This window comes from Centrocercus urophasianus, unplaced genomic scaffold (assembly GCF_019232065.1).
Source record: "Centrocercus urophasianus isolate 14NV4802_14NV808 unplaced genomic scaffold, USGS_Curo_1.0 seq_21, whole genome shotgun sequence".
NCBI lineage: Eukaryota > Metazoa > Chordata > Aves > Galliformes > Phasianidae > Centrocercus > Centrocercus urophasianus.
In genome coordinates this window covers 1,404,524-1,429,003 of record NW_024884767.1, presented here as the reverse complement: position 1 = coordinate 1,429,003, position 24,480 = coordinate 1,404,524, and the positions used below count along the sequence as shown (strand labels likewise).

At 37.3% G+C, this 24,480-nt stretch overlaps 1 protein-coding gene across 2 annotated transcripts in view; it reads right to left on the bottom strand.

Moving 5' to 3' along the window:
- The window catches only part of RASGRF2 (Ras protein specific guanine nucleotide releasing factor 2), a 122,826-nt gene that overhangs the window by 5,622 nt on the left and 92,724 nt on the right, over positions 1 to 24,480 (bottom strand). For both annotated transcript variants that reach the window (XM_042823091.1, XM_042823092.1), the window contains exons 19-25: positions 14,821 to 14,933; positions 6,306 to 6,366; positions 5,557 to 5,660; positions 4,851 to 4,935; positions 3,721 to 3,918; positions 2,192 to 2,271; positions 479 to 596 (exon numbers count right to left, since the gene is read on the bottom strand). In XM_042823091.1, the coding sequence (XP_042679025.1) occupies positions 479 to 596; positions 2,192 to 2,271; positions 3,721 to 3,918; positions 4,851 to 4,935; positions 5,557 to 5,660; positions 6,306 to 6,366; positions 14,821 to 14,933 (759 nt within the window). The remainder of the gene's footprint in view (positions 1 to 478; positions 597 to 2,191; positions 2,272 to 3,720; positions 3,919 to 4,850; positions 4,936 to 5,556; positions 5,661 to 6,305; positions 6,367 to 14,820; positions 14,934 to 24,480) is intronic.

Below are 24,480 nucleotides of genomic sequence, written 5' to 3'. Positions count from 1 at the left end.
GACTGTAGTCATTACATGAACATTAAGTTGAGATTAACAGAGAAGTTTCCATGCTTCTCTCCAAGGGGCTTTATAAAATAACAGTTGGAGAGAATCAACATCATAATGCTTCTTTAAACAGATCCTGGCTAACTTGGAAAAAAAATTGTGAGCACTATTTTCTGATGAAACACTTTGATCTTCTCATTTAATTATGCTGCTCCTTTTGCTGCTCCTTCACAGGCTTAAGGCAATTGCTTTTCTGTCTCCAACTTCTCAGTGAACAAACAGGAGACAAACTGACACCATACAAATCCTCAGTTTACCAGAAGGTGGTGATAGAAGACTGGGACGATTGCTTTCAAATAGCTATCTACCATGCACAATGCAAATATACTTTTAAGTCCTAGCAGTTACGTTCAAAGCAGATGTAATTAAATCAATAATTAGCTCACAATTAAGCATCTGTTGGGAAAGCATGTAAAGAAATTAAAATTACCATTCTCATTTTGGAAAAATTAACAAGGCCTTCCTCAGTGAAATTTGGTGTTCCTTCCTCAATAAATGCTAGATCTGTCAAGTACATTCCAAGGTATGGAACAGCAGGTGGGTTACAACTGTGAAAAAAAAAAAGATCAGTATATTTGCATTTTAATAAATTTATAAACTATTACTTTTATAAGTTTCTTTAAAGAGATTACTTTTATGCAATCTCTTTATTACCTGAAGAACTTTTATACAGTGGATCACATTTGTCTCTAAAACTAACTTCACTTCAGTTATTCTCACTCCATGTGTGAAAAACTGAATGGACTGCATCAAGCATCTAATTTAAACTAAACCCAGGAAGCCTTTTAGCCTTATGATGGAGCAAGAGGAAGGGCTGGTGTACTCTGGAATCAGAAAACACCTGCAAGCATTTCTCAGTCCCAGCTGACAGGAGATACCAGAGACAGATTGCACAAATAAGCTTAAAGTGCACAGACATGTGGTTCTGAGTGGATGGTGTTCTTATGCATCAGTACTAAGATTTCTAGGGCCACCAAAGATCCATATGCATGTGTGTGCATGCATCTGTGGAGACATACATAAACCTTCGTGTATGTGTAAATACATAGCATTTTTTCAGGTTTTTTTTTTTAAGCCTGATCAACAGTGAATACAGGAAAACAAAAGACAGGAAGATGATCTGGAAAACTAGGATAGCAGCTCTAGAAAACTGGGAGTAGCTTTTCTTCATGGTGGCAGAAAAATGGAATAGAGTGAATGCTGCTTCCAGGGTGCAACAATCACTACTCCACAGTTGCTGATTCTTATCGCAGAAGAAATAGCAGCAAACCTGGTTTTCTGAAGCTCTGGCATGAGAAAAAAGGACCATGGATGTACTGCTGAAGGCAAACTGCTGTCTTTGCTTAGCTAAGCTCTTAATTATGATTATTTTTTGTATTATAAGGATGATTATTTTGCACAGGCAAGCTTTACACTGACTGAAAGGTGTTTAGCTTAACAAGAGCTACACTTAATGTATATATTTTTATCATTTCTAATTATTCTAATAGTTCAATTCTTTGCTTGACTCATGACCATTTAAAGTAGTTCTAATATTCCGTTCTGGAAAGCCTACTTTTAAATAAAGAACTTGTAAAAATATAGGTTTTATAAATTCAGGAACTACTGTACAAACATACAGGCTGTTTTCCAGAGCAGCAGACTAGAAGGGCTGGAAGGATATAGGAGAGGAAATACTGATCTTCTGTGCACTGTGTTCCTTTGAGCATCAGCTACAGGCCATTCAGCGATAAGATAAAGGGGTAAAGGGTCTTTGATCTGACTAAAGCTTATTCATCAGCCCTAAACTATCTGGAGCAATAAAATTTTCAATCTTGTTTCTGAATAAGAATATTTATTTATAAACCTGGTTTTACACTTACTAAAAAAGTTTATAAGTAAAACTCTGCACAGAATAACAGTTGAATTTGTTTCAGTAATTCTCTGCAGACATCATATTTATCTATCAGAGTGCTTGACTGTAGGATATTGAGAAAAAAGAAAAAATCAAAATAGAAAAAAAAAAGAATGTAAAAGATTTTTAAATAGAAGTGCAACCCAATATTTGATTAATTTTAAAAACTTAATCAAAGCCACTTCATCTGTAACATATACTATCCACTGTTTGTAACATAACATAATTGTATTGTGTAGGTAAGCATACTTTTTGAGTGTTTCTCTAAGATTTTTAAATCTTCCTTCAGATGACACAGTCTTCTGAAGCTTGTCCATGAGTGCTTTTGCCTAGAAGGAGAACACATTATAAACATTATTGCCATTGCATGCAGAAGACTGGTATCAGACTTTTTTAAGAAGATGTAATTCACTTAGCATCTTCACCACAATTTCGGAAGTAACAATACAGGTACTACAAATCTAGCTTAACTGTAGTCCTAATGCTTTTCTGCAACAGGAGGTTAGGCATCCTTAAAGATTTTCTTTTCAGTGATGCACAGAATATAGATCTATACCGATAGTTTTAACCTGCAAATTCAGAAAACAACCACGTTCGTTAAATTAATGAGCAGCATGTCAATTTACTGTGTATACAACAATATTAGAGGCATGATTTTACATGTTGCTGAGGCTCCACAGCTGGGTTCGCTGAAACTAGGGACAGTAAAAGATGTACTACTGTCTTACAGCCTGCACCAAACTGGTTTTGCATCAAGTTTCTGATAAAAGCTGAATGTATATTTGAAAAGTCATTATGGCCTTACAAGACTGATTTTTCATTGGACATCACCACAGCTTGGTTACTCCACAAATGAAAATATATTCTGTTTTCATTATTTATTTATGGTACAGATGAGAAAACAGAGAATCCTGAGAAACGTATCATATTTGAAGTGGAAATTCCAGTTAATAGGAAGTTGTAGGCAGAAACAGTCACCTTCTTATTGAGTCTGATGAAACATACTGATAATGTTTCTAATAAGCACTAGAGATTAGTGCAATAATATTAACTTTTAGGCTTTGTGTTTGTTCATTTTACATTTACAAATTGCAGACATACATATATTTAATTTTTTTTTTTTTAAAGGTAAACTCTTACCCGAGAGTTTATATTGGAGGATTTTTATCATATTTTCAACCAAAAGAAAGTAGCCACAGATAAAATGCGTATGAAAGTAAGCTGACTGGAGAATGCAGCACAGTCAGAAAATGGGTTTCGTTATTTGGGCTGCTTGTCTGCTCTTCAATAACTGCAGGAACATATTGAGGAGGAAAAGTACGAATAAAAGCCCAACTTCTTGCATGTCCATTAGAGAGACATTTCAAATGGTTGCAAATAACTCCTTATCCAAATACTGCCTAACTTACAAGTGATTGGTTCTGTCCTACTGACCTCTGCACTCTATTACAGCACCATAATAAAATGGTTTTTAATAGCAGAAAGCTGAGATTTACACTGCTCATTAAGGTTCTTCCAAATCATTTAAAGCAGATGTGCTAATTCCACTGAAATTAGATTTTTTCTCACAGATAATTAATAACAGCAGAAAGAGGATACACTAAATACAAAACACCTTGACATGACATACCAGCACAACTTCATGCTTCAAGCAAAAAAGTCATGAGTACTGCTAATGCAGAAATATCTATCAGAGGAATCCTACAACACATTGCTCTCTGAACAACATACCAATGAGAGCAATCTAGAAATTATAAGTGTAATGACATCCTTCTTACCTGTTTGGAAACTTTAGCCCAAGTTTTCTTCAGTCTGTAGATCGCACTTCTGTTCAAGGCTGATGTGATTTCTAACACACCATTGTAATTGTGCATACATCGACAAATATCAGCTACTGCTACCCACTTTTCAATTGAGTTAGCCCGGGAGCTGACATCGGCATAATTCATTATCTGGGAGGCAACAAGGTTACTCATCTGTGGGAATACAAGAAAGACTATTCAGAGTAGAAACTGCAAAGCAAGCAATGAGAAAGCAACACTGAGAACCAACGACACCTCCAGAAGAGAAAAACAAAGCTGCACGATGGCTGTGTAATGACGACCCTGACTGGAGGAAAAGTCCGTGGCTAGGAATGGCTCATGACTCTGACCGGATAAAGACCTGCATGCACGGTTATGGAGTGTTTGTGGGATGTTTTGTTGGCATGTAAAGGTGGGAAAGTTGAAAGAGAAAACATATGAACGTGTATAAGGGATGTTATAACCTGTAACAAGAGATTTGGATCTGAGTCTGCACTCATCTGACCAAAGAAAGAGGACATCTAAATATAATCACTTTAGAAACAATTATTTAACAAACAAGGTAGAAAATATAACTGATGTAAAACAGAAATTACAGTTCTTAATAAAATCAGAAAAGCATATTGAGAACTATTGTACACATTGAACTGTTGTAGGACAGTGGATGTAAATGAGCATATGAAAGAAGGGTAAGAAATGCAATGCAGTGTATCCTCAAGCCGACAGCAGTAACACTGATTGGAATGTCTTCACAGAAAATGGTAACAAACAAATAGATGGAGATTCAAAGGGCATTCATTAAACTGAATTGGTTTTACGTTTCCACTATGAAAAAAACTATTTTATTCTGTAAGCCGTAAGACAGGTTAGGATAGTTTAAAATGTTTTAGTCTATTTTATAGTTATTGAAATGCTGAGAAGCAATTAATAAAAAGGAGAATCTTTATATGCATTGATTTTAAAAGTTAATCAGAAGAAGACTATAGCATTCACTCACTGCTAGATAAGAAATTATAAAATGTTGTAAAAATGATATTTTTGTTCCAGAGGTCACAGGCAGTGTCAAAAAAGTTCCCAGAAGGCAATCCATATTCGTAAGTACTTACATCATTAAAATGTTGACTAGTTTTCATAATATAGGGTGTTCTCTCATTTTTATCCAGTTTCATCCAGCCCTGCCCAAGAAACTCTCTAGATAATGAGTGGAAAGAAAAAACAAAAACAAAAATTTAATTAATGAACATATTACAGTCTTTGTTTATAACTGTAGCCTGAATGTATTTTGAGTATACTTCATAGTTTTAGAAGATAACTATAAAGCTCTACACTAGTTCCAGCACTTCATTATTACATTATTAATGCTAACAAATAAAGCTGTAGGTATTATAAAGATATATACTGGTTTTAATGCCATCTTCCAATTTTCCCATAACTTTTCAGCATTATGACCCTATTTGAAATTGGTCTGATCAGTTTACGTGATTATATGAATTGTAAACTGCTGTATGAGGAAAGTTGATTTGACATCTCCTCCCCAGAGACTGAGCACTTCCATACTACACTCACCTTTCACTAGCCCAAAACCTTACATCACAGATTTTTTCACAGGCACAGATTGGAAAACCTCAGTCTTTCAAAAAAAGATTAAACAATAGGGGAATCATAAGCAATAACAGAAACAATCAAAAGATTTAATTCTCTTATATATGCAAATCTCTTTGCCAGGATGTCAGTAGCATGAACCAGTGTGCCCAGAATCAGTTAATAACTCATCCGTGCACTCACTTCTGTCAGTTATGGGAGAACACTTACTCGTAGGGTATGCTTCTGAAAACTATGTGGTCTAAAAGAGTTATTTGCTCTGCAAGTTCCATGGCTGACAAAGTCTCAAAGCACTCTGGTTTTGGACACTCTGACTGCAAAAACAAGAAAAACATGCAAGGATCTCCCTTTGTATCAAAAGAGTACTTCAGAGCACAGTATTAAAGACTTCATACGCATTTTCAGTATAGAATTGTAATTAACTTATTTGAGACAGAGAAATAAGAATTAATTAAAAATTGTTAACAATGTGAGGTTAAACATCAGGCTGGAAACCCACATGAAAACAGGCACATACTAAGTTATGAGTATCTATGTAAGTTAACTAAAGTCTATGCATTCTGTGCCACTTTCCATGGAACCTTTTATTGCTCACACACTTAGCTGTATTAATACTTAGGAGACGATGGCGACTGTCAGGTTTGGAGGGCAGTTCTCATCAGTGAAAGACAACTAAGGTTCTGATGGCTGCTGAGATGGTAGATATTTATCTATTAAATTCAAATACATTCACCTTTCACTTTTTTTTGTTTTGCTTTTCATTAACATCAAATCGTTAAGTTCTGACCGAACCATCTTTGATATGAGCACCAAATTCTCTCTTTAAACTGAAATGCAGATCCATGGTATAAAATAATGGTATATCTATCCTGAGTTGCAAAGGTGAAGAAGTGATACAATTTAATGACTTAAATATGCTATATCTCTGTAGGCATATTTACATTTCAAGATGAACTTACCATCTGAATGATATCCTCTATTTTTAAATGGGTATCATCTTGATCATCCTGAGAAAGAGCCCTAAAATTAAGCAGCAAATATCATACATAAAGAAAATTACCTATGGTTAAGAGAAATCCTCTGAGACAGGAAGCATGTTCACCTAATATAAATTCTTAGACTGCAATTGAAAAATGCAAATTGAAAATAATAATAATACTGGACCTAAAAACTAATTTCCTGACTTCACTGTAATGTATAAAATCATGTATCAACATTATGTTAGCTAAAATGCCAGTTACAGAGAGGAACTGCATCTCAAGCCTCTTCTCTGATTTTCAAATGGTATGCTAAATGATGTTTTGGAGAAATGTTTGGTAATCAACATTTGAGAAGAAAAGCCAGTACAATGAAAGAGTGATTCATTGGGAAGTGTTGTTTACTGCACCAGACTGTCCTCTTCACTGACCTACTCTAAGAGCTCTGAACATAAAAGCAGACAACAAACAACAGATTTTACTTGTAGCAAGTGCGTGCTGTGCTTTCAGTAACACAAGTGTTAAACCATGTTTTCAATTCTCCTACGGAACCAATGATTATTATCCTGCAGTATTATTTCAGAATAATGGGTCAAAAATGAACCCAGCAGAAGAAACAAGTATTTACCTAAGCCTATTCTCTTTAATGTATTAACTTAGTACATCATTCTAAGATCTTATCCCCTCCTTTTATATATGGTATTTACTCTGCAAACAATTGGTCTCAGTGCTGAACTTAATGAGTTGTCAGTCTTGGGAGGATCTTTTTGAAAGATTTAAGGGATTTTATTTTATAATGTAATACTCTTTCCAGAAAGGCAGGTAACATCTCAACTTGCAAGATTACTGCATATAAAGCACAGGTAACGTGTAATTCTACCCTACTGGCACTGCTTAAATTTCAGCTGCAGTACTATGACCAGACCTGAACATCACAGCAGGGCAAAGACAACATGGTATGAGTCCAAATCAAAAAGTCTGATAAAGTATATGGGAAGCATAGACTCAAACCTTGAATATGCTGGATTTATATAATACAGGAAGGAATATTTTAAGAGAAATAAAAATATGCTAGTGTGTAGAAGATTGGCTGTAAAGACAACAGTGATAGGGCAAAAAAACTGCCGGACTGATGCAGATTAAGGAAGATTAAATTTGAACATTATGTTTAAATTCACCTACATTCACCGACAGCTGGAAATCACTGAGGCAAGTTTTCTGCAGAAGAATATTTCACAGAATATTTATCAATTGAATTTTCAAGGAAAGTTTAGATAACTGTTTTCAAAGAAGATCCAGTTTCACTGATCGTCCCATGGAACAGAGCAACTGGAGAAGGTATTTTCTCATAGCTCCTCTTTCTGCGCTCTGTAGAGATAAGCCTTCTATATGCCATTTGAGAACTGAAAGAAAAAGCTTATATTGCCTAGAGTCTTTATCAGTGAGTGTAAAATATGGAATTTGTACTATGTGGGTGGGGAGGAAGTATCAATGCTTAGTACAGTAGGTTCTTCTGCTGTGAGTTGCTGTTGTTTCCTTTTGGTTTGCCAAACTGAAGGACTAGGTTAGTAAAGATATACAGAAAAAGAACCTAAGAATTCTCCTTGCCTATAAAATCCAGAGAAAATGCTCATTTCTTTGTGACAGTAGGAAATGTTTGTATCTAATGGGCAAGTCATGTAGGATCCTGCATGTCAACTTCTTCAGGAAAACACAAGGTTTCTTCACAAAACAGCTCTCTCCAGCCTCAGTAACTGTAAACAGACTGACAATCTGTGTTTCCTCAGCAGCTTGTTTTGTGCTGCATCTCACGACTGACTGCCTTCAGAAAGCTACTGCACATCATGTAGCAAAAGAATGCGTATTCCTAGCATTAAAAAAAAACAGAGTGCTTGCTCTCCTGTCCCAAGTATTCTCAGTAATATTGTAAACTCATAATCTGATTTCCTTATATTTATATAGGTTGGAGTTCTCACCATTGATACAGAAAATTTTTTTTTGCTTAACAGAAATTAAGAGACACGAGATTCTCAAAAGGCTCAAAATACTTTTTCCCTTCTTTACTTTCTGATATTTCTTTCATGATATGCACAGTATTTATGTAGACTTTTAATCCCTTGCTCTACAGAGACAGTTCATGAAAAAAATTCTTTTATGCATAAATGTTCTATATTTAAATATTCAGGGGCCATCACCTCTCTCTAGACTGCATAAAATTACTTCTTAGTAACAGCAGTAGTAGCTTCCATTTCAGTCTGCACTGTTGCTGGCCTTGGGACAATTAATTTCAACAGAGGTCTGGGAGCACAGACTGAGTGCTCCTCAGTTCTGCTTGGGCGGTTGCCATTAAATACCTCCTGGAAATCAGGTAAGCACCTCAGGATCATGTGAAAATAGATACAAAAGAAAGCAAAGCTACAGAAACATTTTGCCATGGCCATTAAACAATCTCTCTCTCAGCAGGACTGAATGGAGTGACAACACTGCCGTCATACAGGAACAAAGTAAAATTCTTATGAAGAAAGTAAACGTGTAGGAAATAACTTTCTAATTCCTACACTTAGTAGCTGTCATTTAAACCTAGCCCAAATAATTTTCAACATAAAACTCTAGAATTTGTTCCAAAATACCTGTCTTTTATTTCTCTTACTGTACATACAATATTTTTCAAAATATTTTAAAAGCTGCAGTAAGTGATACAGCCTAAAATGCATTGTCTGGTGAGATCATACAGGGTATAATACTGGTCACAGATCAGACCTTCACATATTCCTTGGTTCCATTTATATTCATACTGAGGAAGACAAAGTAGAAAGTGTTTCTTGAACTTCCTTTTCCCCACATACTATTCACCAACTAAGTTATCTGCTGCAGTACTTTACACCTTCCTGGCTCATCGTCACTTCAGGGCTACTGAAAAAGGCTAGTTAAATCTCAAGGAAACCATTCTTACCTCCTCTTCTAGTATCTGCTAACAAAAATGATTAAAAGGAGCTGATTTTTTCAAGAAATGTATTCGTGCATACACACGTAAACTCACAGGCAACGTAAGTTTCTAGAACAAGGCATTTCTATCTAGTATCCTTCAAGGAGATGGTCCATGGCATACACCTGTGTGCAGACTCCAGAAGTCTTTAAAAAAATGATCAAACTGTGAAGGAATCGTAAACAATAACAGAAACAGCCAAAGAATTTCATCCTGTTATGTTAGCAAACCTGTTTGCCTGGATGTCAGTAGCATGAATTAATGTGGTGCCCAGAGCTGCCAGTTATACTCATCTATGCTCTCAGTTCAGTCAGTTGTAGGAGATAATCTACATAGTGTATGCTTCTGAAAACTATGTGGCCTAAAAGAGTTATTTGCTCTGCATGCCCCATGGCTGACAAAGTCCCAAAGCTTTCAGACACTCGGGCTCCTACAAAGAGATAGCCCAAGCATAATCTCATATGCAGACTCTCAAAGTTCTTGAACAATATGTTTATAATAAGAAATGCTGTTCCTCACTCTGAATTTTTCTGCTTTTCTGAACTGAGAGTAAACTATAAAAAGGGAAACTAAGAACTACAGTGGAGAGATAGAATGAAAGTGAAGAATTCTGATACACGTTTTTTTTATGTCTATGTATTTTAGATCTAAAAGCAGACAGTAAGCACCTCTTCAGAACAACTAGAAAACCTATTTTATGAAACCCATGTAACAACTGGATGACTTATCTTCATCGAGGGTATGTTAACTGACTCACTCCTACTTGCTGTTTTCATCCTCTCACAAGAAAAACTTCTGACCAAAAGTTTCATCAAAACCTTCTCATAAATCTGGGCTTTTACACATAAACTGTACTGTCAGGTCTTCAAACTGATATGTAGTAAAGCAAAAAACTTTGGGTAATTTATAGAACCCTTAAGTATTATCAGCTGGGAGCCCTCCACCTCAAAGAAAACCAAACAAGTAACAGCTAGAGAGTTATATGGTGGTGATGGACTGAGCAGCATCTGTCCAAAACAAGGGTACTTGAGCTCAAGAGGAGCACAGTACCTTGAAACAGCCCTACCAGTTTCTACAGCAAGAAAGATGTCTGTCTTTTGGATACCTATGACAGAATTCGTATCTTCCTTAAGTCAGTGCCTATATTCTGCAATTGTTAGAGAGAGGAAGGTGTCTTACAATCTCCAGAGGAAAAGTCAGCATGCCTAATTTTAGACCATTCTGATGGACAGAAACTCCTTCTTACTTGACAGACTATGAATTACACTGGAAGGGGTGCTTCACCAGCTGTCTACAGCTTGTTTCATAGATAGGTTCTTCAGATAGAAGTGAGCCTTACCGTAGTATTTTTTTCTCTCATCTTGTCACTGTAACCTACAGGCACTTAAAGAAACTCATGAAACAACCTTTCTTTCATTACGGGCCTCTTAGCATTCAGGATGTTGCCTCTAATCTACCATGTTAGCAGATGATAGAAAATCTGTAATCATATGCGGATAAAAGTCACAATGTTGAGAGATACATCGGTACTGAACACAATACCTCTTTATAACACCTTGGTGTAGTATGGGAGTGTTTGCTGAAAACCTGACAATTTGTAAGACTAACAGTCTTGGTTGTTTCTTCTACAAGAAACAGAAATCTTCAGAGACAATGCATAGAGAAAACCCCCAGTTAAACATTTCTCTTGACCTAGTTCCATAAGCAGAAACAGCACTGCAGAAGGCATCAGATAATAATGAAGGGGGAAGAACCACCTCTGTGTTACTGTGTCTGCTTTTTGCACCAGTAGTGTCTTTGTTTTTAGTGCTTGTATCTTTGAGCACAGTGCAAACAGAAAGTTTTCTTTGTCTAGCAATAGAAAGCCTAGATATGTGCTTGGTTCATATAATTATGTTGTTAGATAGCATGCAGACATGCGGATAATGTCTTTTCTGCCTCTATTGGTTTCTCATTCTTCATGATATCAGTTCCAAAATCGAGCAAGGGTCTTTTCAACTGGCCGGAAAACCAAATCCTTAACTGAATCCATTACTCAGTTTTATATTTTGGATTATTAAAAGTTAAGATTCTAAAGAACAGTCTGGAGTTGGCTTGACCTGTGAATCCACTAACAAGCTGAGAAACTGGTGAATTAGAGGGGAACATGTCTAGCTGGTTTTCCTGAGGACATGCTTCCAGAGGCAGACAGAAGCCTCCATGGGAGAACAGGTCAACCAAATAGGACTAACAATTTTTATTATTACTTTTTTAATGCTTATAAGCACTTATTTGTTAATAATGTGCAATAAAAATGAAGACTTGTGGAAAAGTAAAGGAATGTGCAACCTTCTGTCATTACCACAGATTTACAGTTACACACAAAAAAATTTAATTGCAGATTACTCCTGGAGTCCTATAATTTCCTCTTTTCAGTTAACCATATAAACTAGTTGAGAACACATATTTGAGAGTAACTATAGTGCCTTTCAAAAGCAGAGAAACTGCTCCTAATTAGCATGCAACCCATTTTCTTGAGGTGATTTCAGAATCAGAGTTCCTTCTCTTAGTGAAAGAATGAGACATATGACACATCTGAGTATTTCATCCTAGCTGAATGATTTTCATCCAAAATCAGGATTGCTCCAACACAGTCTTTCTCACAAGGTCACAAAGCAGTCCCATTCCTGGAAAATTAATTTATCCTAAACAGCTGACTTAACAAATTTGACATGTCTGACAAACAGCTGCCTCCTTTGTGGGTGAAGAGAGAGCTCCGAAACTTCAGATTTTGTTTACCTCAGAGTAAGTCTTTGGGGCAGTATATTTTCATTTACTAACATTTTTTAACATGGAGATTACATTCTGAGGCTCTATCCACTGCAACTTAACAACAGTTTGCATGATGAAAGTTATTATTTCTGTACTAGTTTTCACCTGAAGCATATTTATATTTGAGAGTGTACAAAGGTTTGTATACATAATAAATACATGACAATGAAACAGAAGTAATTTCAGCTGCTACAGAAACATGGTTACCACAGAAAACAGAACACAGAAAATGGAACACAGAAGTTTTCTGGACCATTGAGACAAAAACACTGGGTCACTAATTTTTACTGGACTAGGCAGTATGGAAGGAAATATTCAACATAGTGTTTCAGGATGCAACACCGCTTGTCTTGAAAAGTAATGCAGGAATTCTGATTATCACTGACAGGCAAAGCTTAAATTTTATCTCATTTTGAAGGCAAGTAGATAATTCATGCCTCTTTTAGTCAAAAAGACTAGCTCCAAGTGCTGACCCACCAAAGTCTTTTTTTCTAGTGCTAGTTTGAGGGTTGTAACCAAATATTTGTGACCATAATATATGATGAAACCTATAATCAAACTACTTTGTTTGAAAATTTTGATAGGATGAAGGTGTGCACCTGCAAATCCTGATGAAAGATAGCTTTATTGAAGACCTTGTCTCAGGAAATCTTCATTCTCTTCCTGTCTCCAAAACAAACTCTTAATAAGAACCTGAATAGATCATCTTAGTTTTGCTTTATTTGCTTTCTTGTAAAGTGCCATAATATTTCCCAGTAACACAGGATAGTGGCTATAAAAGAATGATTTTTAGAGAAGAGTCTGTTCTACAAAAAATTTTAAACGAGTTAAAATTTTTTTTGGTTCAATTTCTGTGCCTACAGTTTTCATTTTTACTAGAATTTTAATTTACAAATATCGTTTTCTTTTGTTAGTCCTATTTGCTTCTATTCATAACCTGCAGAACTTTTACTTCTTAAAGACTTTAATTTTTTTTGTTTTTCACAAAAAAACACTGAAAATCACACAACAGCCACTACTATATACAGTGTGTTTAGATACTACAACAGCAACTATTAAAAAGTAAAGAGATGAAAAAAGATATGCACCATTTCATAGAATAGCAGCATTTACATAACTGGGGTCAACTTGCAGTTTACACTTAATTACCAACATCTCATTTTTGGGTGCAACATTTAAAGGAAACTGGCTAATTTGAAACTGGATATAGGATATTGATAACAATATGGTATACTTGCACGCTTACAAGTTTGTTCCCCTACTTTGTCAGGAATACTCACATTTTCACATACTCACAGCTAAAGATCTTAAGGTAACTTTCTCCACTAGGAGCAATCTGGCACAGCCTTTACCACCTATGTATTATTATATTCTGCTACAGTAAAACAAATTAATCCCTTTGTGCTCTTTTTGTACTTTCTTCCAAGGAAATACATGGAATTGACTTCTTTTTATACTGCGAATAACAGCACACACAGTATCATTAACAAAAAGATATATTTCTGTTCACATAAAAATGAAGTAGGGTCCTTTTAGCACAAACTTATATTAAGAACTCTGTTTCTTTTCTCCAGTATTTTCTTTTCACCATCAACAATACAGTGTTACTCTTCTGATATTCTTTTTCACATAAATATTGGATGGGAAAACGGTCAGTTGTTCTTAGAAAATTCAGACACACAGCACTGATTGCATCTTTGTTAGCTATCCAGCAGAATACCGAGGAAAATATTAGGCGTATCATAGGTTTATCTGTGTTTTTTCATTGTCTTATTTTAACAGTTATTTTATCTCCACATGTTTACTGTTTCGTGTAATGTAGAATAATTTACACGAAAAAATGCTACTATAAAACATTCATACTTACTATAATGAATTGTTTTCAATTATAAATGCATGCGAGGCTTTGTCTGGCATGACTGGACACTTAGTTCTCAAACAACAACCCTAAAGTTCAAAATAAGGTGTTTGAAACACAAGTTAAATAATTCTGGTTATGCAGGAGTTTAAGGATCTTTCATTCTGTGGCACTAATTAAACAAGAATTTCTCTCCCTAAGCTACCCACAGTAGTAAAGACACAACTGTCAACACAAAGGAAAGTGCAAGCGTGGTCTAGTGACTGTCATGACACGTTAGACTGCCAACAGCCTCCCAAGAACTTAGTAGCACTGATTGTTCATTACTGAGATAAGAGTTATTCAAGGTTTTACAGGGGAATGGTCTTCCTGCTTTACTAGACAGCACTTTTCCCTACCACATAAAGACTGAACCAGTAGCTGCCAGATTTTTTTAAGAGACAGTGTTCTGAATAAAACTTGGCATGATCTGATACCTGATGTTTGTGTAGACTCATGAAGTTACGAAGGAATTTTAAAACATTCCTCGTAATAGACATAGACAAGTTTTCCCAAGTCCATTTTGAAGATATCCAAATTATTCTTTGGTTAACTGTTCTTTAATCCTACTGTACAACATGTGCAATGTGTGTATACTTAGCCACAATTACTACAGATCAACCTGAAAGTATGCTCTGTTTGCTGCTGGATGACATGCTTCAAATTTCTTATGTCTTACAGCAAATAAAACACTAATATTCCAAAAACAAATACTCTGGAGAAAAACATATCATGTGAATTCTATAATACATGTTCTCATATCTATTCCACATGATAGACGAACTTTACAGAAATGTATTTACCTCAGGATATTTGCAGTAGCTTTCCTTTCTTGTGGTAGAAGATCAGGGTCTCTCAAAACTTCTTCCAGCAAATTTAACACATTCATTTTCAACTCATTGTTTAGTTCAAAATCCTACAAAGGAAAACAATTATATTTGCTTTTTCTTCAGTTAGCTATTTTAATCAAATAACTGAAAGGATACAGTTCTGTGAGTTTTTCCCATTTCTTTTTGTGCACTATTAGCGATGAACACCTAAGTAAACTTTGACAGCTGTTGAAAAGAACAGGATGCAAAAGTGGGAACCTGAAAGAGTATAATTTATCTACTCTTCTGTCTGCTGATCTATTGTCGAGCCAAATGACTTCATCTTTCTGTTACAGATTATGCCTCATCATCTCTTAACCTACAGTGACTAAAAAAGGGGAAAAACAATTTAGTTCCAATACTGAGGTCACTATCTTGCAAGGGTGGACACTGTTTTCTTCTCCACTGTTTTACTGAGTTTCTCTATTTTCCTTTCTCAACCCCTTTATTTCTTCTTCGATACTCGTCTCTTAGGAATGATCTGCTTTTTGTCTGACACAGTGACGTATTCAATCGATACTGTCTTGATAAATCAGATCAGCTGTCTGGCACTACATTTAATTTAATAGCATTTTAATTATTTTTAAGGCAGACTAATATCCTACAAGGGACCACAATTGAAGAACAGAAACACACAACTCCAATTTATCTTGACACTTCATATAGCAGAATATCAAAGAATAGAATAATGTACAAATCTTAAGGTAGGAAGGGACAGGTAGGTCATGCAGTAGACTTCAAAAATGCTTGTATTAAGCTAAAAGCTAACATTTGGATAAGAAAACTGAATGTTGGACAAGTATCTCAAGGATAAGTACAAACGGTTCCAGGTACTGCACTGTATTTGTTCTATAATTTTTTTGTTTGTTTGCTTTTGTTTTTAACCACAGTCCAAAATGTCTGCTTTAGAAACTATTTTAGCTTGTTTGGCAAAGAATATTTATTTATTTATTTGGGGCACAGAAATGCGACTATTTAGTGAAAGCATAAGGAATGTAACTGAACTACAAGAGAGTAGTGTTTGCTCCAGTGACTTTTAATACAAAACCATTTGGAATATGAAGTTATCAAAATTCAGCTAGAAGAGAAATCTGGAAAAAAAATCTGCACAGACTAAGTTAATCAGTATAATTAATATTAGTGTCAGAATCATAGAATCACAGAATGGTAAGGGCTGAAAGGGACCTTTAAGATCACGTAGTTCCAACCCCCTATTATAGGCAGGGACACCTCCCTCTAGACCAGGTTGCTCACAGCCCCTTCCAGCCTGGCCTTGAATGCTTCCAGGGAGGGGGCATCCACAGCCTCTCTGGGCAACTTGTTCCAGTGTCTCACCACCCTCACAGTAAAGAATTTCTTCCTTATATCTAGTCTAAATCTTCGCTCTTCCAGTTTAAAGTCATTTCTCCTCATCCTCAACCCTTTATAAGGGCTACATGCCCCTATAAAAAGTCCTTCCCCAGCTTTCCTACAGGTACTGGAAAGCTGCTATAAGGTACTCCCTGGAGTCTTCCCTTTTCTGGGCTGAAGTGCCCCAGCTCTCTCAGCCTGTCTTTGTAAGGGAGGTGCTACAGCCCTCTGATCATCTTTGTGGCCCTCCTCTGGACCCACTCTGACAGCTCCATGTTCTTCTTGTGTTGGGGCCCCAGAACTGGACACAGTACTTCAGCTGGAGTCTCACGAGAGCAGAATGGAGGGGCAGAATCATCTCCATTGACCTGCTAGTCAGCACGTCGTCTCCTCAGTAGCTCAATGGTTTGTGCTCTTGCTAGTCAATGCAAAATGACTGGGTTTTTGCGTAAGAGACAGTCTTTCCCATAGGACAGAGAAAGCCCTCTATTAATGTTGTTTCAACAGGCACTGTCTTACAGCCCCAAATTTCAGCATTGTTTTTTTTGTTGTTGTTGTCGTTATTTTTGTTGTTGCTGTTTTTTTTGTGCTTGGTTTTTTTTTTTTAATTACAATGCATGATCTGCTTCTATTATATTGTGAGAAGAAAAGAACACTGAAGAAATATGGAATTCAAAATAAAATTGTAGAGGTAATCTATTTTCCAGCTTATATCAGGGATCTATGGATTCCTAAGATGTTACAGGTGTAAAGAAGGCCTAAGGAATGTAGGGAAATCACAAATCATTTAATGCACTTAAATTCTTGTAGAAAGTTTGTCAGAATTATAGAAACACACCATAAAACTATCAATTCCAAGAAACATTTGTAGATAAGTAACTAGATCTACCTCTATTATGGACATTATACATGAATATACACTTAGATATTACACTTATTTATAGTATTGGTATGTAAAGGTCAAAATGCTAACATGGGTAGATCTAGACATACTGTGTATTTGTATGCAATTTCTCTACGTCTAGCTTTAGATTAATCTTGTGACATTTTTAATCCGTTGTTATCTCCTGTTTATATATTTTCTTAATTCTTCAGCACTTCTAACCCGACAGTATCCCACCATGCCAGCACTAGGAGGAGTAGCAAAAAAAATGCCACCAAATTCAGCATAAGGCAGACTGAAGCACCCACCAGGCCTGGCAGAAGCAATCCCTCATTTCTGCTAAGTAGAAGTACAGGCTGGCAAGCAGAAGTAAAGCTGCAATACTGGCTTACATTTAAACAGCTGCTCAAAATTTGTAGCAGACCAGCATTCAAAGAGACTTTCAATTGGAATTTCTCTATTTCAGAAGAAATGCAGTCAGTCGGACAAGAGCTGCTCTAGTTTTGAGCTTTCCATCTGGTGGACTTCAGTTTGACACTGACTGAATTGTGACTGAATTCTTTATGGAACGGTACATAACTCTAATGTATTTTAGAGTCCACATTAGCCTAAAGTTTTGTTAGTTTTATTCCAATTTACAGTTGGCTTAAGCAGAGAAATTATCTAAGATTTCCTGGAATAAATTCAATTTTTATTTGTAAGTCCATTATTGTCTTTAGGTCGAAAAGGTGCAGCTTTGTATTTAATATTTACAGAACAAAATCACTTGTGAAAATATATAAAAATATTATACACATATATAAATATATATATACATATATATATTATATACATACATATACATAAAAAAAAGCTGATGATTTAAGCAGGAGGGCTGCCATGGAGTCACAAAGGATAAGAATAGGATATATGAAGTTCTCAGCTCTTAAAAAGCACAGTGGTCACCATCACTTATTTAATTCACAGCAGTAGAGCAGTGCAGCAAGAGGTAACACACTGATGTTCTACCTACTGCTGAGCAGTGCTGCACAGAGCCAAGGACTTTTCAGCTTTTGACACTGCTCTGCCAGGCAGGAGCTGGGAGCTAACAAGGAGCTGGGAGGGAAAAAAGCTAGCACAGTTGACCCAAGTGGCCAAGGGGATGTCACATACCATGTGGTGTCATACAGAACGATAGACTGGGGGAGCTGGCCAGATGCTGTCATTGCCTGGGAACTGGTTACGCATCACTGAGCAGGTGCTGTGCGACCCTCTTTGTTTTGGCTCACAAGTTTGTTAATTTTGGACTGAAAGAGAACTGGGTGGGAGTAAGAGAGCAACTGTGGTGCTTACCTGCTTATCAGGGTTAAACATCATCTCTTTTATAGCTGAAGAGTATCAAGTTCAGCATGATTACATTTTAAGTAAATTCATAACCAGCCTGTTGATCAGTGCCACCCACAAGACTAGATGGTACTGTTTTCTTCAGAAAGTACATACAAATTCCCTTGCCAGGAGCAGCTAGAAAAGCTGTGCTGCAGTATGAAAGTGCTTTAGAAGCAACCTATCCAGCTGAGTGAAAAATCAAAAAAAGAAAGGATGTTGGATTTAGAATCACTGCCCAGAAGTCAAAAGACTGTGACAGTGGCAGCAGAAAGCAAGAAAAACAACTAGATGTGCCAGTGAGGTTTAACAAGAAATATGTAGATTTATTACAGGTGGTAGTTATATAATTTCTAAGTTTTGTCACGGGAAACTCCCAAAACATTTCCTCCTCCCTTTCTTTAAATTTTCTTAAGTGAGAGGAAACATTCTCCATTTAAACAATGTCAGGAAACATTGAATAACCCAGGCAGACAAAAGGGAGCTAAAACGTGAGAACATAATTTATTTGGAAAATATTTGAGTACATCACAGAATCACAGAATGGTTGAGGTTAGAATGGACATTAAAGATTACCTAGTTCCTATCTCCTGCTTTGGGCAGGGCTGCCCAGCAGATGACACTGCCCAGAACCCCATCCAACCTGGCGTGGAGCACCTACAGGGAGGGGGCATTCACAACTTCTCTGGGCAGCTGTGCCAGGGCCTCAGCACCCTCCAAGTAAAGAATTTCTGCTTAACATCTACCCTAAATCTCCACTCTTTCCAGTTTAAAGCCATTCTACCTTATCCTGCCCTTTTCAGACAGTGTAAAAACTTAGTCTCCCTCCTGCATTTAAGCTCACCCCAAGTAGTGGAGGACTGTGTTCCCCCAGAGCTCCAGAACTTTCTTTTCTCCAGGCCAAAGACCACCAGTTCCCTCAGCCTGTACCTCATTAGAGAGGTGCTCCAACCCTCTGTCCCTCCTTTTAACCATGGCCCTCCTTTTGACCTCCTCCAACAGCTCCACATCTTTATTGAGCTGGGGAGCCCCAGGCCTATATACAGTACTCCAGATGGGTTCTCATGAGACCTGAGCAGAATTAGACAATCACCTCCTTTTCCCTGCTGGCCACTTTTCTGTTGATGCAGCACAGGATACAGCTAGTCTTTAGGGCTGCAATACACACTGATGGATCATATCCAACTTTTTGCCCACTAGAATCTCCAAGTCTTTCTCAGCTGGGCTACCTTCCATGAATTCTTCTCCCAGTCCATACAAATAACTAGAATTGCCCCAACCCAAGGGCAACACCTTACAGTTGGCCTTCCTTGGACTTCCACCACATCTGTGGGCAACCTGTTCCAGTGCCTCCCCATCCCATTATGTAAGGTAAGACCTCTTCCTTATATCCAACCTAAATCTGCCCTTATTGCGTTTGAAACCTTTTCCCCTTGCCCTATCACAACAGACCCTGCTAAGTCTGCCCCCTTCTTTCTTGTAGCTCCCCTTTAGATACAGAAAGGTTACTCTCAGGTCTCAGAAGAGCATTCTCTTCTCCAGGCTGAACAATTCCAGCTCTCTCAACTTGACCTCATAGTGGAGGTGCTGCATATCTTGAACCATTTTTGTGGCACTCCTCTGGACATGCTCCAACGAGTGGATGTCTTTCCTATGCTGAGGGCTCTATATCTGGATGCAGTACTCCCAGTAAGACCACACCAGTGCAGAGTAGAGGGACAGGTTTTCTTCCCTTGACCCGTTGCCTATGCTTCTTTTGATGCAGTCCAGGATAGAGCTGGGCCATGAGGGCAGGTTCTCATATGCCCATTTCTCAAGCCAGGGTCATCTGTATGGCATCTCTTCCTTCCACTGTATCTACTGCACCATTCAGCTTGGTGTCATCAGCAAACTTGCTGAGAGTACCTTCAGTCCCATTCTCTATATCATTGATAAAGATGCTGAAGAACACCGGTCCCAAGATATACCCCTATGGTACATCACTTGTGACCAGCCTCCAACTGGACACAGAGCCACTGACTACAACCCTCTGGCTGCAAACATCCAATCAGTTCTTAATCTGTGGAATAGTCCAGCCTTCAAATCATCTCTCTCCAGTGCAGAGAAAAGGATGTGTTATAGGACCACGTCAATGGCCTAGCAGGTCCATCAGTTACCTCTTCTTTGTCCACCAATGCCATCACTCCACAGTAAAATGCTGATCAATTGGTTAGGCAAGGGAATTGTACAAGGAGTAATCATGAAGAACCTGCTGAGATCTTCAAAAATCTCCAACTTCAACAGACCAATACGTGCTACCTGTAAGAATAATTTCACCTAAGTTCAGCTCTCAAAATGCAGCCAAGTTCAAATTTTCAGGTGTCTGCTTAGAAGGCAAGAAAAAAAAAAACTAGCAGAAAACAACTATTGAGAGACTGGCTTCGGAGTTCTGATTGCCATGTGAAGAGGAATAAGAGGAGTACATGATAAATGTAATATTAATCCCTTGTGACAGACTTTGCCGAATACATTTGGACCAATTTTATTAGTTTCTCCCTATTGCTCTAAGGAAATGGGAAAATTGCTCAAAAAGATGAGGCAGGCACATTTGGCTGACCAGCAGCAGCACTCCCAAAGCCTGCATGGCTCTGCATCATTACAAATGCACAGAAAACTAATCCTCTGACCAAGTACATATCTGAAACTGGAAACCTTTTTTCAAGCATGGAAGGAAGGAAGCTGACTTCTTTCTAAATCTAGATTCCCAGCACCAGCATATATAACTGATGGTGTTCTCCAGATGTAGTTTATATTATCACTACAAGCAATAAGAATCAATGGACTGAAGTCTCCTAGCAAATTCTCTTCATCTTTAGAATAACTACACAGTGAAGATCTTTCAGTCTGTAAATGACAAACAAGAAAAACTGAAGAGAGATGTGTTTGAAGGAAACACAGGGAAGCAGAAAAGACAAACGTAGGAAGAACAAGAAATGCTCACGTGGAAGGTTAAGGGAGAAGCATCAAGTAAGAAGATATGTCAGTGAAGACAGAAATTGCTGGGGATATGGCATAATGGCTAGGAAAAAGGAAAATTTTTAGAGATATCTGAAATGAAAATGCTCTAATGAAGAGCAAAAAAAGTTTAATTAGTGAAGGGACAATAAAAATTTAATGAAGGATTAAAAATATCAGACGTGAAGGGAAAACTACACGTACATCCGGAGTCAGGTTTTGGATGTCTCTATGAGTATTCATACGATGTGGATTTACTGTGTGCAGACTCATTGTCCTTTGCCCCCACTGCCAGCAGCAAACTGAAAATAGCAGACGGGCACAGACATTGAGAAAGACTAGCACTGCTGCCGGCTATAACTGATTACTTTAAAGTGACAGGATAACGATAAAATCTTGCTGGGAGCCCAACACTGGAGATGTCCAGGAGCAGAAAGAGACCTACTGAAAGACTGTTCACAACGAAATTGGTATATTTTTAAATAGATGGATTTTTCCTTACAATTTTAATATATCTGTTCTTACGCCAAAGTGTAAACAGACAATCACTGCAATGACATCAGCAGGGTAACTTCTAATTTACTTCACAGAAGATCAAACTCTATCATAATTAACTGGAATTACTTCAGTAATGCAGAACTCTACAACTTTGTTCTGTTTTTTTTTCATAAAAGCACAACTATCATATGTAATTCTGCTGCATGAAATTTTTATAAATACACTTGCAACAAAATATTTACATATTTGGGAAAAAAAAAAAACAACAGATAAAAGATACTAAACCTGGCAGTCAGAAAAATGCGTCACTACATCAATGAACTTCTAGTTCATTTCAGGAAGAAACCAAGGGACAATAGCTTTGTTTTCCAGCTAGTTTCAAGTGCCAAGAAACAATCACCATTTGGAAAGGAGTGCCAGCTCTGGTTCTATAGTATCAGCGTTAGCTTGTTGGTTCAGGTTGAATATAATTAGGATAAAAGTACAAGCTACATTAATACCATGACTGAGTAATTCTCAGCGTGTACAACACAAACCTTTCATTATCCAAGAACTGTAAAATCCAGTAGTATAAAGGAACCTTGAAAGAAGAATCTAGCCACTAGGTACTGTCAGATTAAAGTAATCAGGACTGATAGGAAATATGACATCTGTGCTCTAAGTTCTGGGATTTGGTACAAAGCAGAGCTTTGCAGGGAGACCTCAGTGAGGGGGGATCTGTCATGCTCCAGCAGAAGTGAGGGCAGTGCACCTCTAATTAGTTTGACTGATTGCAAGCCTGGCTACTGTTCTGAGGGTGACTCATGCTCCCTAAAGGGTCATGGAATATCAAACCCTTATGCTTCTGCAATAGTTGGACAAAGCACAACAACAGTTAAGTACATTACTACTGAATATTCATGTGTATTCTGCACATGGAGTAAGTGTAGGTAAACTTGATTTCTTTACCGAGTGACCAACAGTATGTCTGAACACTCTCTCACAGCTCCCTTGTTCTGCTTCTCCTTGTGGCAACCTCTTTTTCCAATTCACAGTTAGTATTTTTACATGTCTACATCAGACAGAACACCAGGAGCATCTTTGTTGTTTCAAGATAGAGACCACAGGTCTTAAGGATTTACTTCACAGGTAGTCGGAATATAGAATATCTTGCTGTAAGAAAATTACAGATTATCATAGAGTTAATGTGGCTACAGTGTGATTTGTTCACATTTCTACAATAAGCTCACTATAACTTTGTCAGCTAAAATATTCATTCCTTTTTGCCTTTAAACAAGACCCAAGTAGGGCTCAGACAAATGAATTTTTATCTTTTTTTGTTATAATGCAAAAATTGGATTGGCCAATTCACGTGCAGGATGCACTAAAACTATTGGAGCCTAACCATAACCTACTTTCTTGGATAATCTTCTATATACAGGTGTCTTTCTACTGTATTCCCCAGGCAAGATCAGTAACTACATTTGAAAAACCTTCTCTTGAAAACCCAACACAGCTTAATCAGGCAAGCAAGGGGATGATTTGTTGAAGGTTATTTCACAGTTGGAGAAAGACAGGAGTCAGGCATCAAAAACATGACCTACACTCTCAAAATGCAAGTTTTGGTCTGCTCCCCAGATCCTGTGGTAACTTCATAACTCACTGACACCATCTGGCAGTCATGTTGTTTGTAACAGAGTCAAGATTTTCCAATTCATTCCAGCTGAGATTCTCAAAGAAGCCAGCGGGAACAAGAACCGAACTGTCATTCAAAACTGGGAAGCCTGGAAAAGCCAGCTTTTCTTTCCTCAGCAGCAGATGAAAAATTTTTCTCCTTGGACAAACTCCATTTCCATCTGCTTGCCACAGAAGCAGTATTATTCATTTTGTATGCCGAAGTGTTTAGATAAAAGAAAGTATTGTTAAACAAAGACGAGGCTGCAAGATCTCACCAGGAAAACTAAAATCATGCATGAACTTTCTCCTCTTTGCCTCATTTTCCCTTTCTATTTTTCCATCTCTGACAGGAATTAAGTGGGAGTTTTGCCTTCATAAGTCCTTTCCATTCTCATCAAAGCTGTTGTCTTCATAGTGACTGTCTGCCTCAGCATTTGTGTTTTCACTGTTTACAACCAGAGAATCCTATGCTCTTCCTCTCAATTACATTCTAAAAACAAAATGTAAACATGAACATTCAGCTGTTATTTTGGGGAAAAGAAAGCTTTGTTGACCTATCGATGTTTGAATGAAGAAGAGAAGAGCATGGAAAAAAAGAGGGATTAAAGAAAATGAAAGGAATGAAATGTAAATTTAAAAAAAGCCTGGGGAGCCTCTCATGCACTAAAAAACAAAACAAAACAAACAAAAAAAAAGGATAAAAGAAAAGGAAAGAAGAAAAAGGGAAGGGAAAGGGGAAGGGGAAGGCGAAGAGGAAGGAGAAGGGGAAGGGGAAGAGGAAGAGAAAGGGGAAGGAGAAAAAAGGGGAAGGGAAGGGAAGGGAAGGGAAGGGAAGGGAAGGGAAGGGAAGG